General features: G+C 41.5%; 1 protein-coding gene across 3 annotated transcripts; it reads right to left on the bottom strand.

Moving 5' to 3' along the window:
* Positions 1–7,790: 7,790 nt before the first annotated feature.
* Positions 7,791–19,033, bottom strand: LOC139539678 (excitatory amino acid transporter 1-like). Of its 3 annotated transcripts, none has more exons than XM_071342847.1 (13): positions 18,603–19,033; positions 18,311–18,390; positions 17,578–17,622; positions 13,896–14,159; positions 13,489–13,626; positions 13,032–13,239; positions 12,882–12,924; positions 12,605–12,733; positions 12,297–12,478; positions 11,902–12,135; positions 11,388–11,582; positions 10,348–10,482; positions 7,791–9,865 (listed from the first exon to the last, which is right to left on the bottom strand). In XM_071342847.1, exons 3-13 carry the CDS (start codon positions 17,582–17,584, stop codon positions 9,667–9,669), a joined length of 1,734 nt encoding a protein of 577 aa, XP_071198948.1. In that variant the 5' UTR covers positions 17,585–17,622; positions 18,311–18,390; positions 18,603–19,033; the 3' UTR covers positions 7,791–9,666. The 3 variants fall into 3 exon arrangements, with proteins under 3 accessions (XP_071198948.1, XP_071198947.1, XP_071198949.1); XM_071342846.1 differs by having other exon boundaries at positions 12,297–12,481; positions 18,603–19,030; XM_071342848.1 differs by lacking the exon at positions 17,578–17,622 and having other exon boundaries at positions 12,297–12,481; positions 18,603–19,027.
* Between the last annotated feature and the right edge of the window lie 4,227 nt (positions 19,034–23,260).

Here is a 23,260-nt window from a genome sequence, read left to right as displayed (position 1 = left end):
CTATCGGGCCAGAGAGAGGGACTTGAGCTGCAGGACAGGTCCATAATCAAAAAAGCATAATATGAGCTTTTCTGAAGATTACGATGGCTCACGCCAGGACAGACACACATGCCGGGGAAAGTGGCTGTGCTGGTGGTCTGGAGCTATGGCAAATGAATTCAAGACTGGACAAAAAATACCCAACATCTTAGGCACTACTTGTGCATTCCTGAATAGATTCTGCTTTAGTGTATCAACAGAATGGTGGGTTGAGTGCAGTTTAGCACACCTGCCATTAATTATATTGCTGCAGAACAATATATTTCATTCCCAAATTTATTTCTAATGAACAATTACACACTTCATTAAACATATATCAAAGCTGATGGGTGTAACTCATCCCTTGGTTACTTTTCAGTATTTCTGAGAAATTTCTATCATTTAATGTCATTGTAATTTATTTCCTAGCACCAGTAAAATTGGGGGGATTATTTATTACAAGGTCCCCTACCTTCTCGATTTGACATGTTTTTCTTTTTGCAGTGTTTGATGAACACATCCGTTTTGGAAAAGTGTTCTGTTTCCCCACATTGAGCACTGTCAAGATCATTGAGTGTTGCAATGATTTTAAATAATTTATTTCTATGTTTAACCAAACACGTTCTGGTTTAGTGTTACAGTATATAAATACAAACTTGTGTGAACCACAGATGTTAGTTTGAGGACTGCCTCAAAGGGTTCCAGTCTACTCCCACCAGTCTACTCCCACCGTTCTATGCCAGGCAGCATAGAACATCTAGTGACCTGGCTATAATAAAATATCACATGTTGCATTATTTTATTTGCCACAGTAAATAAGGAAATTATCATATAAAGTAAGATGGTTCCACCTAGAATCATTCATTATGTAACCATGAAGAAGTGTTTGTGTTTTACACCCATTTTAAATGACACATGAGCATATATAGAATGTCTTGATTTATTTTTTCTAAACTTTACTATTCCCTAAGTCAAAACATCCCCAACTTTATGGGGATTGTGTCAACTCATGCTTTTTACAAGATCAGAACATAAAGAACTGTGAAACAACTTTTAAATTAGGGCATAAAGCTGATTAAAAGTGATCAATCTTCAGGAAGTTGTAGAGAAGACCATGTCCTAAAATGACTATAATCACCCATTCATTCACACAGTTCCAGACATTCCATACCAAATTTTATGTGCTTGATAAATTATATATCTCAAAGATGTGCCCCCTGAAACCTAACTTAACACTAGATCGAGTCCCTGAGCTGACAAGGTAAAAATCTGTCGTTCTGCCCCTGAACAAGGCAGTTAACCCACTGTTCCTAGGCCGTCATTGTAAATAAGAATTTGTTCTTAACTGACTTGCCTAGTTAATAACACTCTTTTGGGTTAAACAGCTCTGGCCTGGACCACAGGTATAGTTATCCTTGCCCTACAACATCCCCAGGACATACTTATCCCTCCTCCGGCTCTCTACCTCCTCAAAGAGGAACACTGGTGTAGTCCATGACTTCATAGGTGGATTTACAGTCACTTGTTTTTTTAAATACTTTTACAATGATCTATTAATCGCCCCAAAGATATGCATGAAATGTGTTTGGCTCAGGAGCAGACTGGAGTAATGGGGAAGGTATGTTTTTGCAGCTGAAATATTCCAAACCTGATTTCTTAAGGGTTGAATTCTTGCCCCCTCCACACCCCTCAACAGACTGCATAGTTTCACTTCCAGGGCTCAGGTATGCACACAGTAGGGATTACACTGTGGCCTTGTCATCTTAATAAATGCCACTACCTAAATCCCATCGTTCAGCAGGGATTTAAAGCATAATTTTTCCTGTATTCATTGGCGGTGTGTTTTACCACGTTGACTATTCATTGAATTTGGAATTCTCTCCAAGTGTGTATTATGCCTTTGTACAACTACATAATTATATAGAACAATACATTTCCAGTAGCTACTGCTGTAAAATACAAAACAAGATATGAAGTGTCTTAACGTTACAGTAGTTAATAGCTTAACACTTCCTTGTATTCACTGGAAGCATTTATTCTAAGGTACATTAAACAGTGGGTATTCAGTCTCAAAATTAAAAGACTAATGTTATTTGGGTTTTCTTGTCCAAAAGGTTTTTTTCTCTCCAGTTTTTTGTTTGTTTTTCAGACAAGGGTTTTATTTCATTTGTTCAGTTTTAACTTTGTGTATATTTTATGTATCAAATATTTTTATAGCATTCCTTCCACTTCCTTTTTCAACCTTGTTTATTTAATTGAATACCAAAGGCATTAGAGAATGTGCTGTAATTCTGCAATAGTTTCATTGCTTGGTTAGAAGGGAGGTTTCTGACATCGTAGGGAGCATCAGCTGGGTTCTAATGACACCCAACCTGCCAAAGCAAACGGTCTCTTCCCAAAGACACCACTCTGGGTCTCCGGGTGATTCAATCCTCAAACGCCAACCAGCGTTAACTTTCTATCCATTTCCTCTAACATAAGCCATTTTACATTTTATTATTTAGTTATAGTCGTGAATTTGGGGGCTTGTCCCACACGGGTCCTAAAGGCAATTAAGTAATGCACTTGCCAACTTTTTCTATTACACTTTGGATGCTCTCGTGGGCAGCACGATGCATCCCATTTCTGACACCAAATGTTGTAAATTCATGGGGTAGCCTTCTGGGACTTGCATTTGTCAGTCCAAGACCTTTGCCATTACACCAAGAGAGGTCCAAACCTCTTGACAAGGTTGTGAGGTGTTGTATTGAGAATGTTAGAATTAAGCTTCTATGCAAAGTCTGTCACAGTTGAGACTATGGAAGCTATAATGTACATTAGTCTGGCAGATCAGCTCCTGTTTTCAATATTTATCATAATCTTGTGATCTGTCTAATGGTAGAGAGCTGGTTGCCGTTTTATGTCATCGTCTGACTATTGACATCTGTTTTTAACATATTTAGTTTAAATGAAAACCATAACAGGAGCAGACACACCTAATACTTGTGTATTCTCCTGGTAATCACATCCTGCTGCTGTTGGTTCAACTCACTCTTTAATAATGTGAATTGTTGATGCTTGAACCACAGATAAGCTAAAGCCTTCAAGCGTACGGTGGTGGTTGGTTTTGGAAACAGGCTGCGTGTAACTTCCTTGTATTTTGAACCATGTCGGTATTATTGATGCCTTAGTCATATGCACGGATAAAAACCACATGAATGTATTACAGTACACCAGTGGAGGCTGCTGAGGGGAGGACGGCTCATAATAATGGCTGGAACGGCACAAATGGAATGGCAGATAACACATGGAAACCATGTGTTTGATGTATTTGATACGATTCTGTTCCAGCCACTACCACGAGCCTTCCCCAATTAAGGAGCCACCAACCTCCTGTGCAGTACACTGTAACATTTGTCTTATAAGTAGTGTATCACAGGCTTTGTGGTGTTCCCTGTATTGCACAGGAGGTTGGTGGCACCTTAATTGGGGAGGACTCGCTCGTGGTAATGACTGGAACGGATTAGTTGGAATGGTATCAAACACGTGGTTCCCATGTGTTTGATACCATTCCATTTGCTCCGTTCCAGCCATTATGAGCCGTCCTCCCCTCAGCAGCTTCCACTGATGTATTTTGCTCAAGCAGTGGGTCATAACATAGCAGTGGGACACACCTACAACAAGGTAGATCACTTTTCATGACTGCATTAGAGAATGCCATAAATCTGAATTATTTTAAGAGCTTTATTTTGGAAAGCACCTTTTGAAGAGTGGGAAAGACAGAAATGAACACAGTGAGTGGGGCACTGGAGGATGAGGGAGAGGGAGGGGAAGAGTGTGTGTGTTTGAGGGAGAGTGTGAGGGAGGGAGAGTGAAAAGGAGGGAGGGAGAAATATAAGAGACACGGCAATAGAGGGGAAGGTAATACAGCGGATAACTTCCCTGTCAGGCTCACCATGTTTCTGCTGCAGACTGTGACTGTTATTTCTCTGACTGTCGTTCTCCTGGACGCAGTGGAAGGTAAGACACAATAACACCTACACTAGACCGTCAGCAGTATGCACCCTGCTGGGAGCCAGTTTAGCAGGGAAGTGATGGCGAAGGAGATGAAGCTAGAGGAGAGAGGGAGGGGAGGGGAATAGAGCCAATACTGGAGCAGCAGCAGGGAGAGCCATGGATGTAAACAGAGGGCTAGAATGCAGGAAGACAATGATTTCACATCAAAACCTTGAATGCTAATAACAAGCTAACTGAATACCTCATAGACTTTCATGGGAAAAAGTGATAGATGATGTCAATGATAATATATGACAAGGTTCAGAGCAGCTTTTATATGACATGCATATGGTAACTGTTATCTCGGCTAATGTTACTGTGTTTACTCACTCTGATTGGATGAAAAGGCTTGTCATGTAGTCACAGTGCCACTGGCATAACAGTACATTGTTGGGGATCATGGGATGATCTAGCTAATTCCTCTGGCATTCTTGTGTGTATAGGGGGTGTGCAATACTCCTGACTCTGTCTGTACACAATATTACATATCCTGTCAACAAGAGCAACCATTACATATTAACCTTGCATAGTCCAACTATACTGTATAGAACAGTGCAATGAAATGCCTTGCATTCCTACAAAAATATTTGCTATTTGAGCTCATATCTATCATAACAACCCTCCTTATGAGCCAATAGCAATCAGCCTTCATATACTATAAGTGTGCTTTGACGAGTCTGACATAAGGGTATGTCTCTCTCCCCCTCACTTCCTCTCTCTCTCCCTCTTTCTCTCAGGTGATGGGGTACAGATGCAGAGAGACGTTCAGTGCTGTATGCAGTACTCCCAGGGGAACGTGCGCACCAAAGACGTGCTGAGGTTTGAAGTGCAGACGGAGGGGCCAGACTGCAGCATACAAGCCATCATGCAAGTATTCCAACTATCTCCAAGCAACCTGCAGACATAGAAAATGTTTCTCTCAGAGATGTGAGGCATTGTCATCTATCCAGGTCATGTTGTTATGGCTCAGATTCTACTATAATTGCCAGGGATGTGAGGAAGGAAATATGTGGGAATAACAAGACATAAAAAGAAAAGATGCCTCGCTAGCCAACTTTGTTGAAGCTTTGGTTCAGAGAATGCTTTCTTGAAACCATGCTCCATATCTATAGTGTGTTCTGTATGTTTCATTTGAAAAGTTGGCTTGGTGAATGTTCTTTATCTGTTGTGGCTGCAGACTGTACACCAAGAAGGCGGTGAAGTGTGCTGACCCCAGAGATAGAAGGGCCAAGAGGTTACTGAGGAAGCTGCTCCAGAGGCAGAGGACCAAAGCACATAGAACCATGTGGCTCCACCCTCATGGCAACCTGCCAGTCATGTCGGAGGTGGGAAATATGCACCTTGTTTATACACATAGGGCTCATTTTAATCTAACGCACATTGCAGTTACGTATACTACTTTAAAATACTACATAAACATTCCTATGGTGGGAGAGATTAAATCCATCCTGTACATCCAAATGGCTTTATTAGAGAGAGTGGTAATGTTAGCATTCTTGAAACGTGTGCTGTAGTTGTTCTCCCTGATTATGTCACCATAGACAATGATTTTCCACACTTTTCTCTCTCAGGATAAGAAGGATGGGTGGGATGCCCTCCATGTGGAATGAGTGTGAGGTTGCTGTTACCACAGAAGGAGAATTATTGTCATAGGTGACAGCTGTTTATCATTTTACTCCAGCAATATTGTACTGTATTTTCTCCGCATAAACTTAGTGTCTGAAATTTATGCTGCACTTAAATTGCCCTTTGGGGACAATAAAGATGTATTGAACTGAACTATCTCTCGTCATTGCAGGCCAAGTAAACTTCCAGCGGCTTCTCATCCTAACTCAGCCAAGCTTGCTGACTCTCCAGTCGTCTCGTGTCACTATCTATCTGGCTGGGAGTGTGTAGTGGCTGAGCTGTCATCGCCATACATTGCGGAGTCCATGAGAGGTTTTGATATATAGCTAAATGTCTTTTACACACTGTCGCTAACTATGCCAAAGTATTTGCCAAGTATTTCTGATTACTCTTTATTCCGAGAAAACGGTCTTCACCATCTATGTATGGCTGTTCAACTTCATAGACGGCTTGTTCTCGCCTGAAACACAATGTTATTTAGAAAAATGCACTGTATGTTTAAACACATCTTCAGTGGATCTTTTATAAATAAATTAACCTGAAAGAGTTAGATTTTCCTCCTCGTTGCGTCTTATTGCCACATAGGCTCTTTCTTCAAAAGTCTATATTATAGGTCAGTGGGTTCTTTACTTTTTTAAGGTATATTTTTGTAATTTTTTTGCTTTATTGAAGAGATAGTAAAGACTGGGGGAGGGGGAGTCGAGGGGCAGTGGGCCGGATTCTAACCTATGCTGACATACATGTGCGCCGGGGTCAGAGGCTTTAACTGCTGGACTACACAGGACACAGTGGGTTACTCAGAGTATCCGTGTGCTTATATACACTGAGTATACCAAACATTAGGAACACCTAAATATTGATATTGTTTTGTATACATTGGTTAAAGTAGGTTACCCTATGATTTTTCTTATAGGTACAGTTCTCAAAGGTACTGGTATAAAACAAGCAGAATAACTGCTGTATTAATAGTTTGGAACGAAACTGAGTCGCCCAGAGAGACAGCGTTGGTTCCCCTCTGGCTGAAACCACACGCTGCTTCTGTTTACTGTGTCTGGGTGGATGCACTCGGTTTGATGTTGAGGTGCCAAGCATCTTCACTCCCAGATAAAAGTTGATTAATGCTTCCCATAGCATTGAGCTTCTGACTCAACACTGTTTGAGACGCCCAAAGCTGCTCTGGCACTCCATTTGACAGTTTGTTAATTTCAACAAAGACAGTTTGACACCATATCACTACCTAAAGGTTTAGACCACATAACTGGCAAAAATGTGGAGGCTTTACTCAATGAGAGGCAGTACTGTACGTGTGAAGCCAGCTGGAATGCACCGCAGGTGTTCAGTACTGCAGTTTAGACTGGTCGGAGGAAGAATCCATGGTGAATCAGAGACAAAAACAGGAGATTCTCCACCAGGGGTAGCCATTTTCTGTGCATTAAGAATACAGCCATGCTATTACACGATCTCCTCAGATCAACCAAAAGAACAGGAATCTCCTGGAGAATCTCTCGCTGTCTGAATAGACTCATTAATACCTGACACTAACATGCATCCTTGGTCCTGATCTTGTCCACATTCTGATTGTGCCCACATTTTCAGATATGCGTCTACACATGGTAGTAAAATGTGTCTCTTATCCCTCCACTGTGTTTGGATTGTGACCAGAGTTCCTGGTCCCTCCCTGTATGCATATTATTTGACAGATATTCTTCCAAAATAATATTTATTTATTTTAAGACACATATTGATGTCATAAGTCAATGGTGCCAGCTGTCAATGATTTTAGAAGGAAGGATAATGATGCTTAAATGGCTTTACTGTCCAGATCTGTCTACACCTGTGAGATATCCAGACACAGTGCGTGCCTGACTACCTCCGTTGGTGGTCAGGAAGATCTGAAAACAATCAGATCAGAATGTGTGTTTTGAGTGTATACACCTGTCTACAAATGTGAGCACAAAAGCACCAGGTACAAACAAGGCTTCTGTCTCTCTCGACCACACTTATCACAGCCTACAGACTCACACAATTGTTGTCAATTCCTGAGACATTTATTTGTTGCAACTTTCATATTCTTCCATCAAAATACTAAAGCCATCAAAATGTAAACCATCTCACGAAAACATAAATCAACTATTTAATACGTAAAACAAGAGGCACAAATTAGGCTACATGACATGAATGAGCGCGTATCTCGTGCACTAAATGATGCCAGGTAAAAATGTTAGGACTGCAGAGGGTTTATAATAACTAGATTGTTTTCAAATCCTCTGGAATGCCTCTTTAACATTGAACTTAATTGCATTTAAATTATGTATATACATGTAACTGCTTTAGGCATAACATTTTTCCACTTATTTTCCCACAGTCAAATAAAAGAGAAAAGCCATAATCATAAATGAACGGAAGTGCGTGCATCCATAAAGCACTGGATGTTGTATTGAAATTAACTGAAATGACCATGTAAGATTACAGCATCAAGGAAAGGGAATATCTAGTGAGCATTTTAGTTATTTTAGTCAAGAAATCTACTTAGATCTCCCTGCTCATATTCTACAAATGGACCAAATGTACATTCAATTCTCGCATGGTCTGAAAACACTCAAACAACCAGGAACATTGGGGGAAAACATATAAACTAATACAGTAGCCCATACGACATCCTTTTGTCAATATTTCTCCATCTTTACAATGTACAGCAACGTACAACACCCCCAATGATATCAACATTTCACATACTTCAGTCTTGAGTGACTTGTGTTAAAATAACAGTGCACTAGTACCAACATATGTTCAGTTAAGAAACACTGAAAATAAATCTTTGTTACCAATATTGTTTTCAAAAAATTTAAGTCTAACAACCCCAATTTATCTCAATAAGTAACATAGAAATCACCCAAGTGTACAATATTATTACAGATATCCATACAAATATATAGTATACATTCACACTGATGTACATTATATCAAAACTGATGACAATACTTCAGTGTTTGTTTTCAAAACTGTTGAAAAACTGGTTATCAAAGTTGGTAGCATGGATAATATGATAGGCCTACAACATTTCCTCTAGGTAATGTTTGGGGCAGAAAATCAAATGGCTTAAGAGAAAGCATAATGTACACTTGAATTATATTAGAGGTAGATTCGCAATAAAAACAACAACCACCAACTACAGAAGTGCAACTGAGGCTGCTATAAACTCAAATTGATTACATCAATGATGCTAAAAGTGTCAAAATATAATAAAAATTCAAGCCATGCAACAAAACCAGCTACGTGATGGTGAGTATAGGAATGGATTTTCCATTTATTCACATATTTAAAATGGCAATAATTTTCTTGTTCATGTAAATTAATCCGATACTGAGTACATAACAGTCTAAAGTGTTCTCTACTGATATGAAAACATGGGATAAGTGAAATCAATATGGTAGCTAGATATCTATGGAAAATGTGATTTCACCTGTCCAGTTCTTTCATCAGTGTCCTGTAGAGTATACAGTGTATCCATGGACTCAGATTTGGACTGAAATTACCAAAAGAGTTGGTGATATGGTTAAGAGTGTCAAAACAATGCCAAACCACTATCCCTAGAGTGTTTGCAGATCTGAAGTTAACCAGATAGGTGTTAGCAATTTGGTGATGGCTCAACCTAGGAATCCAATATCTTTCCCCATATTGTTTACATCTACTGTATCCAGTTCTTCCATATCCACAAACACTGAAAATCAAATCAAATTGTATTGGTCACATACACATATTTAGCAGATGTTATTATGGGTGTGACGAAGTGCTTGTGTTCCTAGCTCCAACAGTGCAGTAGTATCTAACAAAAATACACACTAATCTAAAAGTAAAATAATGGAATTAAGAAATATATAAATATTAGATTGAGCAATGTTGGAGTGGCATTGACTAAAATAAGAAGTACAGTAGAGGCTAGTGGTTGTTTTCAGACTGGGCCTATAAATTCCCCTATCCTGACCCCTACATGGGGGTCTCACTGTTGTGGTGCTTCACTGAGTCGTTCTCCTGGCAGATGAGCTGGTAGGGCTTTTCGTTCTCTTCGATCACTGAGTTGCCCACCTCAACATCATGGCTCTGCAACTCCTGGCGTGACAGGTGCTCCACGATGCCCGCCCCCAGAGAGTCCCCCAGCACGTTGGTAGTGGTCCTCAGTCGGTCCCTGCACAGGTACATACATTATAAAGCACAGACATTATTTTACTTACACAAACACACACACACACACACACACACACACACACACACACACACACACACACACACACACACACACACACACACACACACACACACACACACACACACACACACACACACCACACCACACCCCACCCCACCCCACCCCACACCACCCCACCCCCCTCAGGGTGTCAACCTCTGCACAGCCACACAAAAACACAATGCAATCCTTGGAGTAATCCATCCACAAGTTATAAAAATAAAAAAAATTATAACCATTGTGTGTAAATCCAACTATGAGGCATGCAGAAAAGCGTATACCACACCACAACATTAGAGAGGGCTAGTTGTTAACAGTTCATCAATAATCTGATGCGCATAATGCATGTCCAACCTTTCAGGGGGATCTGTTCTCTGTTATAGTGGGGTGGCGGCCTTACAGTGACATTTAGGCAGACTTACAGGAACCAGTCCACAGCAATGATCAGCGTTATGTCCTCTGTGGGCAGTCCCACCGATGTCAATACAATCACCATGGTAACCAGACCAGCCTGCGGGATGCCTGCTGCTCCAATGCTGGCAGCTGTTGCTGTGATACTGTGGAGGGATGGCACCATTTAATAAGAAAGAGAAACACACATTGCATTAGGGAATCGGTGGTGAGTGATGTGTGAAAAATACTTAATGCTGATCTGGGAGGACATGGTTATAGACTAACCGCTGCACGCCGATAATAACTTGACCTGTGTCCCATAATGTATCTGCTAATAATGACTAGCCATCTCTTAAATTAGCATATTCTTGCACATATGCTGCTGCTACTGTCTATTATCTATCCTGTTGCCTAGTCACTTTACCCATCCTATAGTATATGTACATAGCTACCTCATTTACTTTGTGCCCCTGCACATCGATTCGGTACTGGTAGTCTGTGTATATAGCATGTTATTTTTACTCGTTATTGTTATTCACTGTGCATTTATTCCTTTTGTGACTATAAAAATACTTTTTTGTATATCTTTAACTGCATTGTTAGAACAAGACCTATAAGTAAGAATTTCGCTGTTAGTCTATACCTGTTTATTATGAAGCATGTGATTTTTTTATTTGTGTTTGCTAGGGATGGGGGGGAAAGTGTGACACCACTCTGGCCCCCAAGGACTGGAGTTGTCCATCCCTGAGCTAAATCAACACTCCATGGTAGAGGTAATCCATCTTGGGTTGTGAAGTCAATAGAAGAAAGCCAACAGCATGGAGAAGTTCGGCAGAGACCACAAAATCCATCTCATCAAAACCACGAAAACTCATTGTTATGAGTTATGAGTCTCCTCTTAATGGAGTTACAAAATTAGCTAATATGCTTTCGTATATCCTTTCCAAGTTGAGATTTAAACAAATATGTATTGTTAAAATTAACTTTATTCTTAAAAATAACTTCATAGTTGAAGGTCTAGCTCATTGATAGCATTGTGGCTTATCAGATGAATGGTCTTAACACTTACCTGATGGTGAGGATTTGGCCAAAGTTGAGTTCCATGTCATTGACCTGAGCAATAAAGATGGCTGCCACAGCCTCGTAGAGGGCAGTGCCATCCATGTTGATGGTGGCACCTACGGGCAGGATGAAGCGTGTCACTCTCTTGTTCACACGGTTGTTCTCCTCCAGACAGCGGAAGGTGATGGGCAGGGTGGCAGAGCTATGGCAGGGTGGCAGAGAATAGAGGACGTTATGAGATCATAATGCTCCAAACAACAACTAGCTGTGTTTCCCAACTCCAATCCTCGAGTACCTCCAACAGCACACATTTTTGTTGTAGCCCCGGACAAGCACACCTGATTCCACTTGTCAACCAATCTTCAAGCCCTCAATGAGTTGAATCAGGTGAGTTTGTCTGGGGCTACAACAAAAGTGTGCACTGTTTGGGTTACTGGAGGACCGGATAACCACTGAACTAGAGGATATCCCCAGGGCAATGAATTAGCTACATCTGACCCTGAATCTGTTCCTACACCCACCTAGAGGACGTCCCCAGGGCAGTAATGAGGGCCTGCAGCAGGCCAGCGATGAAGGTGTAGGGGTTCTTCCTGGTGACCAGGAAGTAGAGCAGGGGCAGGACGAAGAGGCCGTGGATGAGCAGACCCACGATGACAGACACCGTGTACATCCCCAGCTGACCTCCCACCTCGGCCAGATTCTTCATCTCCACGATCTTACCTGCTATCAGGAACAGGATGCCCACTGGAGCGTACCTGATGGGGAGATATTTGTAGGATAGCCCACACTCTACCTAACACAACAATTCCCCCGAAAGCAACTGTTTTGAGATATATACTGTATGTGAGAAGTAATGGTAAAAGCATTTACGAGTACATTAACACGTTACTTTGCAACCACTAATCTGACTACTAACCAGATGATTATGGCCACTAAGCGCATGATGGCTTCGTTGAGGCAGTCGAAGAAGTCCCTGAGAGCCTGTCCCTGCTGCTTCATGCTGCCGATGACCAGGCCGAAGCACATGGAGAACACCACCAATCCCAGGGCGTTCACCCCGTTAGAGGAACCAGACACTGGGATCGTCTCCACCACTGTCTCCTGGAGCAGAACAGCCCCTTCACATCACATCACATTTACACTTATCCAAAGTAACTGTAGCACTTGTTCCCCCAAAGGACTTTACATTGGGGTAAGTCACCCCACCACCGATGTGTCACCCACCTGGATGGTCTGCAGGACTCTGCTCATGTTAGCAGCCAAGGCAGCCTCTGTAGCGTTTAGGGAGTCAGTCAGGTTGAGGGTAACGGTCACTTTCTTGGTGTAAATGGTCTTCTTGTAGACTGTTTTGTACTGGTGGAAACAGTGCAGGCATTGAATACATGTATGTATTGTATAAGTAAAGAGTATCAGTCCTTAACAATTTATTTGGTGAGTAAGCATTTTAACACAGTGTATTGAAGAATAGCTGCTTGATCAATTGGCAAGTGAATTCCCTTACCTGCTTGAAACAGGCTTCCACCAAATTTGGTGGGAACATGTTCCTGAAAGATAAACAATGCAGAACTATTATCACAGTGAATAAAGGACAACCAATTATTAATATCTTCTATTGACTTATTGTCACTGGGATCCTACAATAGTTACTTACCTGATGAGATCCAGGAAGGCGTCAGCTGCTTGTACCGGCTCTATGGTACCGCTAGAGGCCACTGGACTGTCCCTATGGCCTTTCCCTGGTTTTATGACAATCACAATGACGATGCCAATGAAGACCGCGATGAGGGTGGTCACCATGTAATAAACCACAGCCCGCATTCCCATCTTCCCAGACGCTTTGCTGTCCAGAGAGGAAATACCTGCAAGACAAGACAAAGTTCATAATTTTCTCATTAATACTCTAGCTGCTACCACAAGACTATTACTGTACCAACTAACTTTGAACTCAAAATAGCAAGAAGTATGGAAAATGTAAAATAAAAACATGCAGAAGGGGTGAGAGATCTCCATGAAATGTAAATCACTTTGAGTTTGACAAAAGCAATACATACTGTAATTGCAAATAATTATAATGATGCTAAGGAAGCAGTACTCCTGTGACCAGCTACCTGTGACCAGGCTGGAGACGATGAGAGGCAGAACCAGCATCTGCAGCATCCTCATCAGCAGCTCTCCAGGGAAGGCAAAGTACTTGATCTCCCTGAGGGTCAGGTTGTGGGGCCGCAGGGCGAAACCCAGCATGACACCTGGATACACACACAGGAGACATGATATAAAGGCTGGATCATTGATGAAGAATACTGTATGTATTTCAAGTCTTCTTGACACAGGAGTCTACACTTGGGGGCTGCAGCTCATATGCCTGTGTAATAACACTGCAATTACTATAGTTTTTAAAAATTAATATTGTATTAACTATTAACAAACAACCAACAAACTAACCATAACCTTAGCTCTTAACATCACCTTAGCCCTAACTCCAATAAGACAGTAACAAAGTATTTTGTCCACTTGCCCAGAGCCACTGCTGCGATGGTGAGGAGGACAAAGAGGTTGCGTCTCAGGAAGCCATTGACGCTCTCCTTAGTGATGGAGCTCATCGTGTCCTTGGCACTGGCCACTCTCTTCTGCATGGCCCTATGTAGCCACCGCCAGAGGCCTTGTTCAGGGAGGGAGGGCTTGTCGGCGTCCTCGTTCAGGAAAAGGCTGGTGGTGTTGGTGGGCTTCTCATTCATAATCAGCTCCAGCACCTGGTCCAGGAGGCAGGTTTCCTGTGAAACTGGAGGAGAGGAGATGGAGGAGACCATAAGCATTCTGTTATAATGCAGTGAAGGAAAAATGTATATGAAGTGTACATGACTGCTTGATAGAGGAGTTGGTTGGACATATTAATATCAATTCAGCAACACTGAAGTCAGAAAATTATTAAAATCGATTGCAAAAGAACACTCAAGAACCTGATGGTTGTTGCTAATACTCAAACAGTACTGGATGAGCGTTGATGAAATGCATGACAAATACATACAGTGCAGTATCACAGCTCTGCATTTAAATATGAGTTATTTTCTGAGTGATGATCCTATCATCCTACCTGGTCCAAGGCAATCCTATAAGACAAGTAGTGTATCTGATTCCCTCACTGCTCCTTCCAGTATGGTAAGGGCCTGTTCTAAGCCATATCATATAACTAATCCCAGGAAATTCACCTAATATGTCCTTATAACAAGAAAACAAGAAATGCTCATCCAGAAGCGGCGTTCCTAGTGGCCAGGGACTTTAATACAGGCAAACTTAAATCCGTTTTACATCATTTCTACCAGCATGTCACGTGCAACCAGAGGAAAAAAAAAACTCTAGACCACCTTTACTCCACACAGATGCATACAAAGCTCTCCCTTGCCCTCCATTTGGCAAATGTGACCATAATTCTATCCTCCTGATTCCTGCTTACAAGCAAAACCTAAAGCAGGAAGTACAGTGACTCGCTCAATATGGAAGTGGTCAGATGGCGCGGATGCTATGCCACAAGACTGTTTTGCTAGCACAGACTGGAATATTTTCCGGGATTCATCCAATGGCATTGAGGAGTGTACCACCTCAGTCACCGGGCTCATCAATAAGTGCATTGACGACGCTGTCCCCACAGTGACCATACGTACATTTCCCATCCAGAAGCCATGGAATACAGGCAACATCCACACCGAGCTAAAGGCTAGAGCGTCCGCTTTCAAGGAGCGTCAATACAGGACTAAGATATAATAGTACTAAACCGTCTCCAACGCTCATTGGATGTGGCAGGGCTTGAAAAATATTATGGACTAGAAAGGGAAACCCAGCCGCGAGCTGCCCAGTGACGCGAGTCATAAAGTGCTTCGAAAGGTTGGTCATGGCTCACATCAACACCATCATGCCAGAAACCCGAGACCCACTCCAGTTCGCATACCGCCCCAACAGATTCACAGATTCAATCTCAATCGCACTCCACACTGCCCTTTCACACCTGGACAAAAGGAACACCTATGTGAGAATGCTGTTCATTGAATACAGCTCAGTGTTAAACAAAATAGTGCCCACACAGCTCATCACTAAGCTAAGGACCCTGGGACTAAACACCTCCCTCTGCAACTGTATCCTGACGGGCCGCCCCAGGTGGTAAGGGTAGGCAGCAACACATCTGCCACACTGATTCTCAACACTGGAGCCTCTCAGGGGTGCGTGCTCAGGGGTGCGTGTAAGTTTGCTGATGACACAACAGTGGTAGGCCTGATCATCGACAACAGCCTATAGGGAAGAGGTCAGAGACCTGGCAGTGTGGTGCCAGGACAACAACCTCTCTCTCAATGTGAGCAAGACAAAGGAGATGATCGTGGACTATAGAAAAAGGAGGGCCGAACAGGCCCCCATTAACATTGATGGGACTGAAGTGGACCGGGTCGAGAGTTTCAAGTTCCTTGGTGTCCACATCACCAACAAACTATCATGGTCCAAACACACCAAGACAGTCGTGAAGAGGGCACAACAATACCTTTTCCCCCTCAGGAGACTGAAAAGATTTGGCATGGGTCCCCAGATCCTCAAAAAGTTATTCAGCTGCACCATCAAGAGCATCCTGACTGGTTGCATCACCGCCTGGTATGGCAACTGCTCGGCATCTGACCATAAGGGGCTACAGAGGGTAGTGCGTACGGCCCAGTACATCAATGGGGCCAAGCTTCCTGACATCCAAGACCTATATACTAGGCGGTGTCAGAGGAAGGCCCAAAGAATTGTCAAAGACTCCAGTCACCCAAGTCATAGACTGTTCTCTCTGCTACCGCATGGCAAGCGGTACCAGAGCGCCAAGTCTAGGACCAAAAGGCTCCTTAACAGCTTCGTTCCGCAAGCCATAAGACTGCTGAACAACTAATCAAATGGCCACCTGGACTATTTACACCCCCCCTTTGATTTTACACCGCTGCTACTCGCTGTTTATTATCTATGCATTGTCACTTTACAAATGACCTTGACTAACCTGTACCCCCGTACATTGACTCTGTATTGTTATGTACATTTGTGTTACTATTTGATTGTTTCGATTTTTTTTTTTTTACTTTAGTATATTTAGTAAATATTTTATTAACTCTATTTCTTGAACTGCATTGTTGGTTAAGGGCTTTTTCAAGTAAGCATTTCATGGTAAGGTCTTGTATTGTTATATTCGGCACATGTGACAAATACAATTTGATTTGATTTAATGTTGATTTTACTCCCAAAGGGGTGCATACAGGCAGCAAACAAGCATTATTTTGAAACTAATGACGATTCAACTACAGATGTAGAATCTTAATTTGAGCCAGTTAGCTACAGCAGGAAAAATTATCCTGCAAAAACAGGACATGTAAATTATTATGTGGGTTATAATTAATGGACATTTTTGTAGGGGTTGATAGACGTTGGCAGCTCTATAGGCAACATTATATTTATATCTGCAATGTTCTGAATGTTTCACCCAAATGAACATGCCCTGTGTGCACCCTGGCAGGCTGGCAAGCTGCAGGTTGAAATTAAAGTTGCATGCATTTCTTACTGGACGAGTCCCTGGATGTCACCACCCAGGGCACAGGTAACCTACATTAGCCTTGCCATGGTATGTATGGAGAAGTTGGCTTAAAAAGGTGATGGTATTTCATGCCTAACTTACAAGAAAGCCTTGAGCCTCTTCAAACTATCCTGCTAAAATATGCAGGAACACAGAGTACCAACACTACAGTATGATTCTAACACGTAAAAGCCAGAAGCAAATCACAGCTTTTATATGCAACAAGTTTTGTAAACAAAGAAGCAAAAATCAAACAACACAATGGATATCAAGAAAATTTGCTGAAAATATCAACTGGTCCCTTAAACTCCCACTTTTTTTCAAACTGACTCAATCTGCCTTACCTTTAATATCCCACTGGGCAAGATTGTTTCCACATCATTTCCACAGAAAAAAATATACGTGGAAAACTGACTGGATTTGCAAAAAGTTGTCAATGTATGGGATTTTAGTATTTTTTTATCCAACTTTTCACCTAAATCCAATAACATGGTGATTTTTGTTTATGATTTCATGTTGAATTCACGTTAGCTGACAACTCAACCAAATGTAAATCAAAACTAGATGTTGAACTGACATCTGTGCCCAGTGGGATACTCTTTAAGCATAGCATACTCACCACTCATGGTTTAGTTCAGGGCTTCTTTTCCAAACAGTCCAAAGCCTAGAGATACAACAGATGCAGTCTAGCCTTACTGTCAGGGGCAAATTGACTGGAGGTGACGGTTCGCTGATTTCATAAGCGGGCAGACATGAAAAGGTCTGTCATCTCGTCTGACCTAACCTTCTTAATCATGCTCTGCCCTACCCACCCGCCCACCAGCACACACACAACTACAAAGCCCTGGGACAATCGCAGGTACAGTCTAACCCCCACCTATTCCACCCATGCCCCACTGTCCTAGCCAACATTAGTCTCCGCAGCAGTTCCAGGGCTGGAAATAGCAATACATGACAATGCAACTTCAGTTTTTGAAATTGGTCCTCTATTTGTACCATTCATATAAAACCAATTCTCTTTTTGTTGGTGGACATTACATCACCACCACTGCCACTATTCTACCATGGGGCTGTGATAAACCTAGCAGAGCAGAATCATTACAACTAGCCCTAATCCCAATAAATGGTTAAGAGACATACTGAGCATCAACAAGTGAGCTATCAGTGTCAGCTCTGGGAGCTCCCTTCTTCCTTTTCAATGCTGGAGGATATTAGCTGTTGTTCTTTTTTTCTCCAAACACTGACAGCAAATCAGGACAATATTTCAGTTATTACTGGCAAGTTCATTGTCACTTTTAAATGTGTACCCTTTTTAATAACTGCAACAAAAAAATATGCAAAGAAAAAGATACCCTGTTTATGATGTTTTTTCTCTTCACAGAATACGATACAGTCATGGAGAGCTCCTCTGGTCTGGGTGGAACGTCTTCAACTGGTGGTATAATCATAGAATATGCTTACAAATTACAATATTATAACTTGTGTACAAGTTATCAAAGTTGGTATCTTTGATAGACATGAAATAATGTATCTAGCTGTTAAGTGAGAGTGAATTCACCTAAATCGGAGAAGTACATGTGTTGCATGTTATAATCAACCGTTAATTAAAAATGAATACAATCCAAAAAAGTTGTATTTTCATACCTTCTCTCAAGACGGTCCTTACACGGTATGGTTAATTCCTTTGCTTGCCTTCCACTCACATAACTGAAGTAGCCCAAAGTAGCACACATTCACATCTACAGTTAATTTCCCTCAATTACATGAGCTTGAGCTTTTCTCTAGCCCTCCTGCACGATAGAAAAACGCTTCGATATCGAGCAGAGGTCTGCGTGGGAGGGAAGAGGTTTTAAGAGAGGTTTTAAGGATTCTTCTGGCGTGAAGAAAAGCCACCTGCTGTCCATCCGAATCGGCGGAGCTCGCGTAGTCCCAACATTTGTGAGTGGTAGAGTGGTTATGGCAATAATGATGAGAGATCATTTGCTGCCTAAAAATATCCTAAATGCTCTACCAGTTAAAAGCTTAATCAATTTGCTGTCATTATATGGATGATTGTGAGGTTGACATGATTGAGAATTTGATTTTGTATTGAGACATTTGTTCTCAAATGTTTTAATCGTTTTGTTTTCTCCTTGGATATTGTGAACTTTGAGAGAGAGAGGTGAAGATACATACATAAACGCTGCTCTTATTTCCATGACAACCGGCCTTCCCACACTTGCTCAGGGTCTGGCCTTAGCAGCTAAAGGGAACCATATTGTATATGTATAACCTTTAACTCCTGACTACCCACACTCCTGCCCACACATATTGTTTTTGTATACAATCATTACTTCAATGTGGATATTCTAGAACTTTACAGGGGGCTACAAAGAACTCCATGTTCAGAATGCATTGGCTCCTCATCACCATGCCATTGACATAAGTATTTTCACTGATATAACACCATTAAATTCTCCAAAGTAGTAAAATAATGCTTAGTATTGGAGCTCTAATGTGGGTGAGGTCATGCAATACTCAGTCCTGTTTATTACATTTTTTACCTTTATTTAACTAGGCAAGTCAGTTATGAACAAATTCTTATTTTCAATGACGGCCTAGGAACAGTGGGTTAACTGCCTTGTTCAGGGGCAGAACGACAGATTTTTACCTTGTCAGCTCGGGGATTCGATCTTGCGGTTACTAGTCCAACGCTCTAACCACTAGGCTACCTGCCGCCCCAGGTAGAAAACAGGTGAATATCCTTCAATCATGTGAGCATTGCCATTGTTATTTCTGATAACTCCGATATACTCCGCTCATATTTATGTGAAAAATGCCTTCTTATATTCATGACGACATTTAGACCACTGTGATAAAGGGTGATTTAAGAGTAAAGAGGAAGTGTCTTGAACATCTTCAAGCATTCTACCATGAGCATTTGACATTGTTTTTAAACTGTCCCAGGTGGCCTCAGAAATAAATCAGGCGTAGACACGTGAATACCTTCTGATCTCCAATAGTATGCAATGTTTTTCCTAATGAGAGACAAAGTTCAAGCCAAGAGAGTTATTAAAGGCAATATTTGGACATTTTCCACTTAAACCCTCCAAATGTGTGCTTCTGTTTAGTCACAATGTAATGTATTTCCTAATCCCTAGTACTGAGTGAGTATGAGCAATGCTCTTAATCTGGGGGGTTTTCCCACTCAAATGGTGAAGACTGGAATTGACCAACAGCTATGAATACATTGTGCGCTGCATTATTTCACTGTCTTAACTAAGTGGTAAACCATCATCATAAGGAATGGCTTGAAAATCCTTTTCCCTCAGAAGAAGCAGAGATTGGAAGCTATGGTTCCATGATCACATGATTCCAATCTGGTATCTCCAAAGTGTTGGAAGCAAATTGCATCACTATGGAAACACAATTACCCTGCCTCAGCGTGGGAGGTGTGGCCCGTGTATGATCCACATTTAGCCAGATAATTATGCACGTCCCTGTAGAAAGTAGCACATCATTTGCAGGATAGTATGTGTAATGGATGATGGCTTCATTGTCTTGCATGAAATCTGATTTCTTAATTAAATTGACGTGTTTTCCTCAAGTGTGAAATGGTTGATTGATCTGATTAAAATGAATGCAGATAACAAAAAAGTAATTAAAGGGAAATGTCAAATATGTTCTACTTCATATTCTTCATCTCCAGTACTACCCCAACATCAACATATGTGAAAATGGCACGTTTCTATGTTTTGTAGTCAAAAAGATAGAGGAAGATATGTTTTTCCACCGCATCATCTGGTGTGCTTCATGTGATTTCAACCAATTACGAGTAGGCATTGCCTACTAATTGGTTAAATTCACATTGTGAAATTTCCCTTTAAGGTCTTCAAAACTGTATTTTGCCTTCTAAAAGCCAACGGAAATTGATATTGACAAAAGTCCAGTTGATTAGTTAGCATTGTAGTAGAATTATTAGTAGAATATCTGTATGAATACTTTCACAATAGTAATATATATTCTTTAGGGGGTAGATCAGCTTTAATATTGCAGATAGATGTGGCTTCTATCAATGTAATTGTCTGCATCATTTCCAATTTCCCATATATATATATTTTTCTAAATATATAATTTTATATATATATATATATATATGTTTTTTTAAATATATTTTTGTTCTCTTTTTCCCCTAACCCCACAACTCCCCTAACTGGAGTAAACTAATTGACAACAATACTTAGACTCTCTCTTCCAGCTTATACATACTACTGTATACACATTTTACAAACACAGTATACCCTATATACAAAAGTATGTGGACACCCTTTTAAATTAGTGGATTGCTGACAAGTGTATAAAATTGAGCACACAGCCATGCAAGCTCCATAAACAACAATTGGCAGTAGAATGGCCCATACTGAAGAGCTCAGTGACTTTCAATGTGTCACCGTCACAGGATGCCATCTTTCCAACAAGTCAGTTTCTGCCCTGCTAGAGCTCCCTCAGTCAACTGTAAGTGCTGTTATTGTGAAGTGGAAACGTCTAGGAGCAACAACGGCTCAGCCGCGAAGTGGTAGGCCACACAAGCTCACAGAACGGGACCGCCAAGTGCTGAAGCGCGTAGCGAGTAAAAACCATCTGTACTCAGTTGCAACACTCTCTACCGAGTTCCAAACTGCCTCTGGAAGCAACATCAGCACAGGATGTCAGGAGCTTCAGGAGCTTCATGAAATGGGTTTCCATGGCCGAACAAACGCACACAAGCCTAAGATCACCATGCGCAATGCCAAGCGTCGGCTGGCTGGAGTGGTGTAAAGCTCGCTGCCATTGGACTCTGGAGCAGTGGAAATGTGTTCTCTGGAGTAATGAATTACGCTTCACCATCTGGCAGTCGGACAGACGAATCTGGGTTTGCTGATGCTAGGAGAATGCTACCTGCCCCAATGCATAGTGCCAACTGTAAAGTTTGGTGGAGGAGGAATAATGGACTGGTGCTGTTTTTAATGGTTTGGGCTAGGCCCTTAGTTCCAGTGAAGGGAAATCTTAACACTACAGCATACAATGGCATTCTAGACGATTCTGTGCTTCCAACTTTTTGGCAACAGTTTGGGGGAAGGCCCTTTCCTGTTTACGCATGATAATGCCCCTGTGCACAAAGCAAGGTTCATACAGAAATGGTTTGTCGAGATCGGTGTAGAAGAAATTGACTGGACTGCACAGAGCCCTGACCTCAACCACATTGAACACCTTTGGGATGAATTGCAATGCCGACTGCGAGCCAGGCCTAATCGCTCAACATCAGTGCCCAACCTCACTACTGCTCGTGGCAAGGTGAGGGCAAGTCCCCGCAGCAATGTTCCAATATCTTGTGAAAAGCCTTCCCAGAAGAGTGGCGGCTGTTATAGCAGCAAAGGGGAACCAACTCCATATTAATATCCGTGATTTTGAATGAGATGTAACATTCGTTATCTTTTGTTTGTTTTTAGTCCCAGCCTTCAGCTACCCTCAACCCCTCCAATCTATCTCTGAAGACCATCCTGTTTTGATTTCTAGCTGCCATATATTTTTCCACTGATGTTTCACAAAAGTTCTGATTCTTTCTATTCTGATTGTTTCTACAGATTGTAAATGAAAGATTTAAAAAAATTCTAAGAATATTATTAGAATATTGATCGATTGACTATGAATTTTCAAATCACCCAGCAGTGTTATTTGTGGAGTTAGCTCCAAGTAAATGTCTAAAATTTTCAGCCATTCCTGAACCTGCAACCAAAAACAAGCAACATATGGGCAGTACCAAAACAAGTGATCTAATGATTCTGTCTCTTCGAGGCAAAATCTGCAGAGCTGGGATGGTTGTATCCCCCATATACAGTGCCTTCAGAAAGTATACAGACCACTTGACTTTTTCCACATTTTGTTACATTACAACCTTATTCTAAAATTGATTAAATATTTTTTCTCATCAATCTACACACAATAACCAATGCATCCTGTTTCCACTGATGATTTTATTAAATGTTTTATTTACTAGGCAAGTCAGTTAAGAACAAATTCTTATTTACAATGATGGCCTACCCTGGCCAAACCCAGATGACGCTGGGACAATTTCTACAACTTGATTGGAGTCCACCTGTGGTAAATTCAATTGATTGGACATAATCTGGAAAGGCACACACCTGTCTATAAAAAGGTCCCACAGTTGACAGTGCATGTCTGAGAAAAACCAAGCCATGAGGTCGAAGGAATTGTCCATAGAGCTCCGAGACAATATTGTGTCAAAGCACAGATCTGGAGAAGGGTACCAAAACATTTCCGCA

The sequence above is a fragment of the Salvelinus alpinus genome, chromosome 15 (genome assembly GCF_045679555.1).
Source record: "Salvelinus alpinus chromosome 15, SLU_Salpinus.1, whole genome shotgun sequence".
Taxonomy (NCBI): Eukaryota; Metazoa; Chordata; class Actinopteri; order Salmoniformes; family Salmonidae; genus Salvelinus; species Salvelinus alpinus.
The sequence above is the reverse complement of the archived record's forward strand: the minus strand, read 5'-3'. Positions and strand labels throughout refer to the sequence as shown.

What these genes read in the sequence shown, in the direction of transcription:
- LOC139539678 (XM_071342846.1), bottom strand. An exon ending in GCCTTCCTGGATCTCATCAG is followed by an intron (nt 12,925 to 13,031) that starts GTAAGTAACTAT and finishes TTTATCTTTCAG; the next exon opens with GAACATGTTCCCACCAAATT. An exon ending in TGGAAGCCTGTTTCAAGCAG is followed by an intron (nt 12,734 to 12,881) that starts GTAAGGGAATTC and finishes TGTTTCCACCAG; the next exon opens with TACAAAACAGTCTACAAGAA.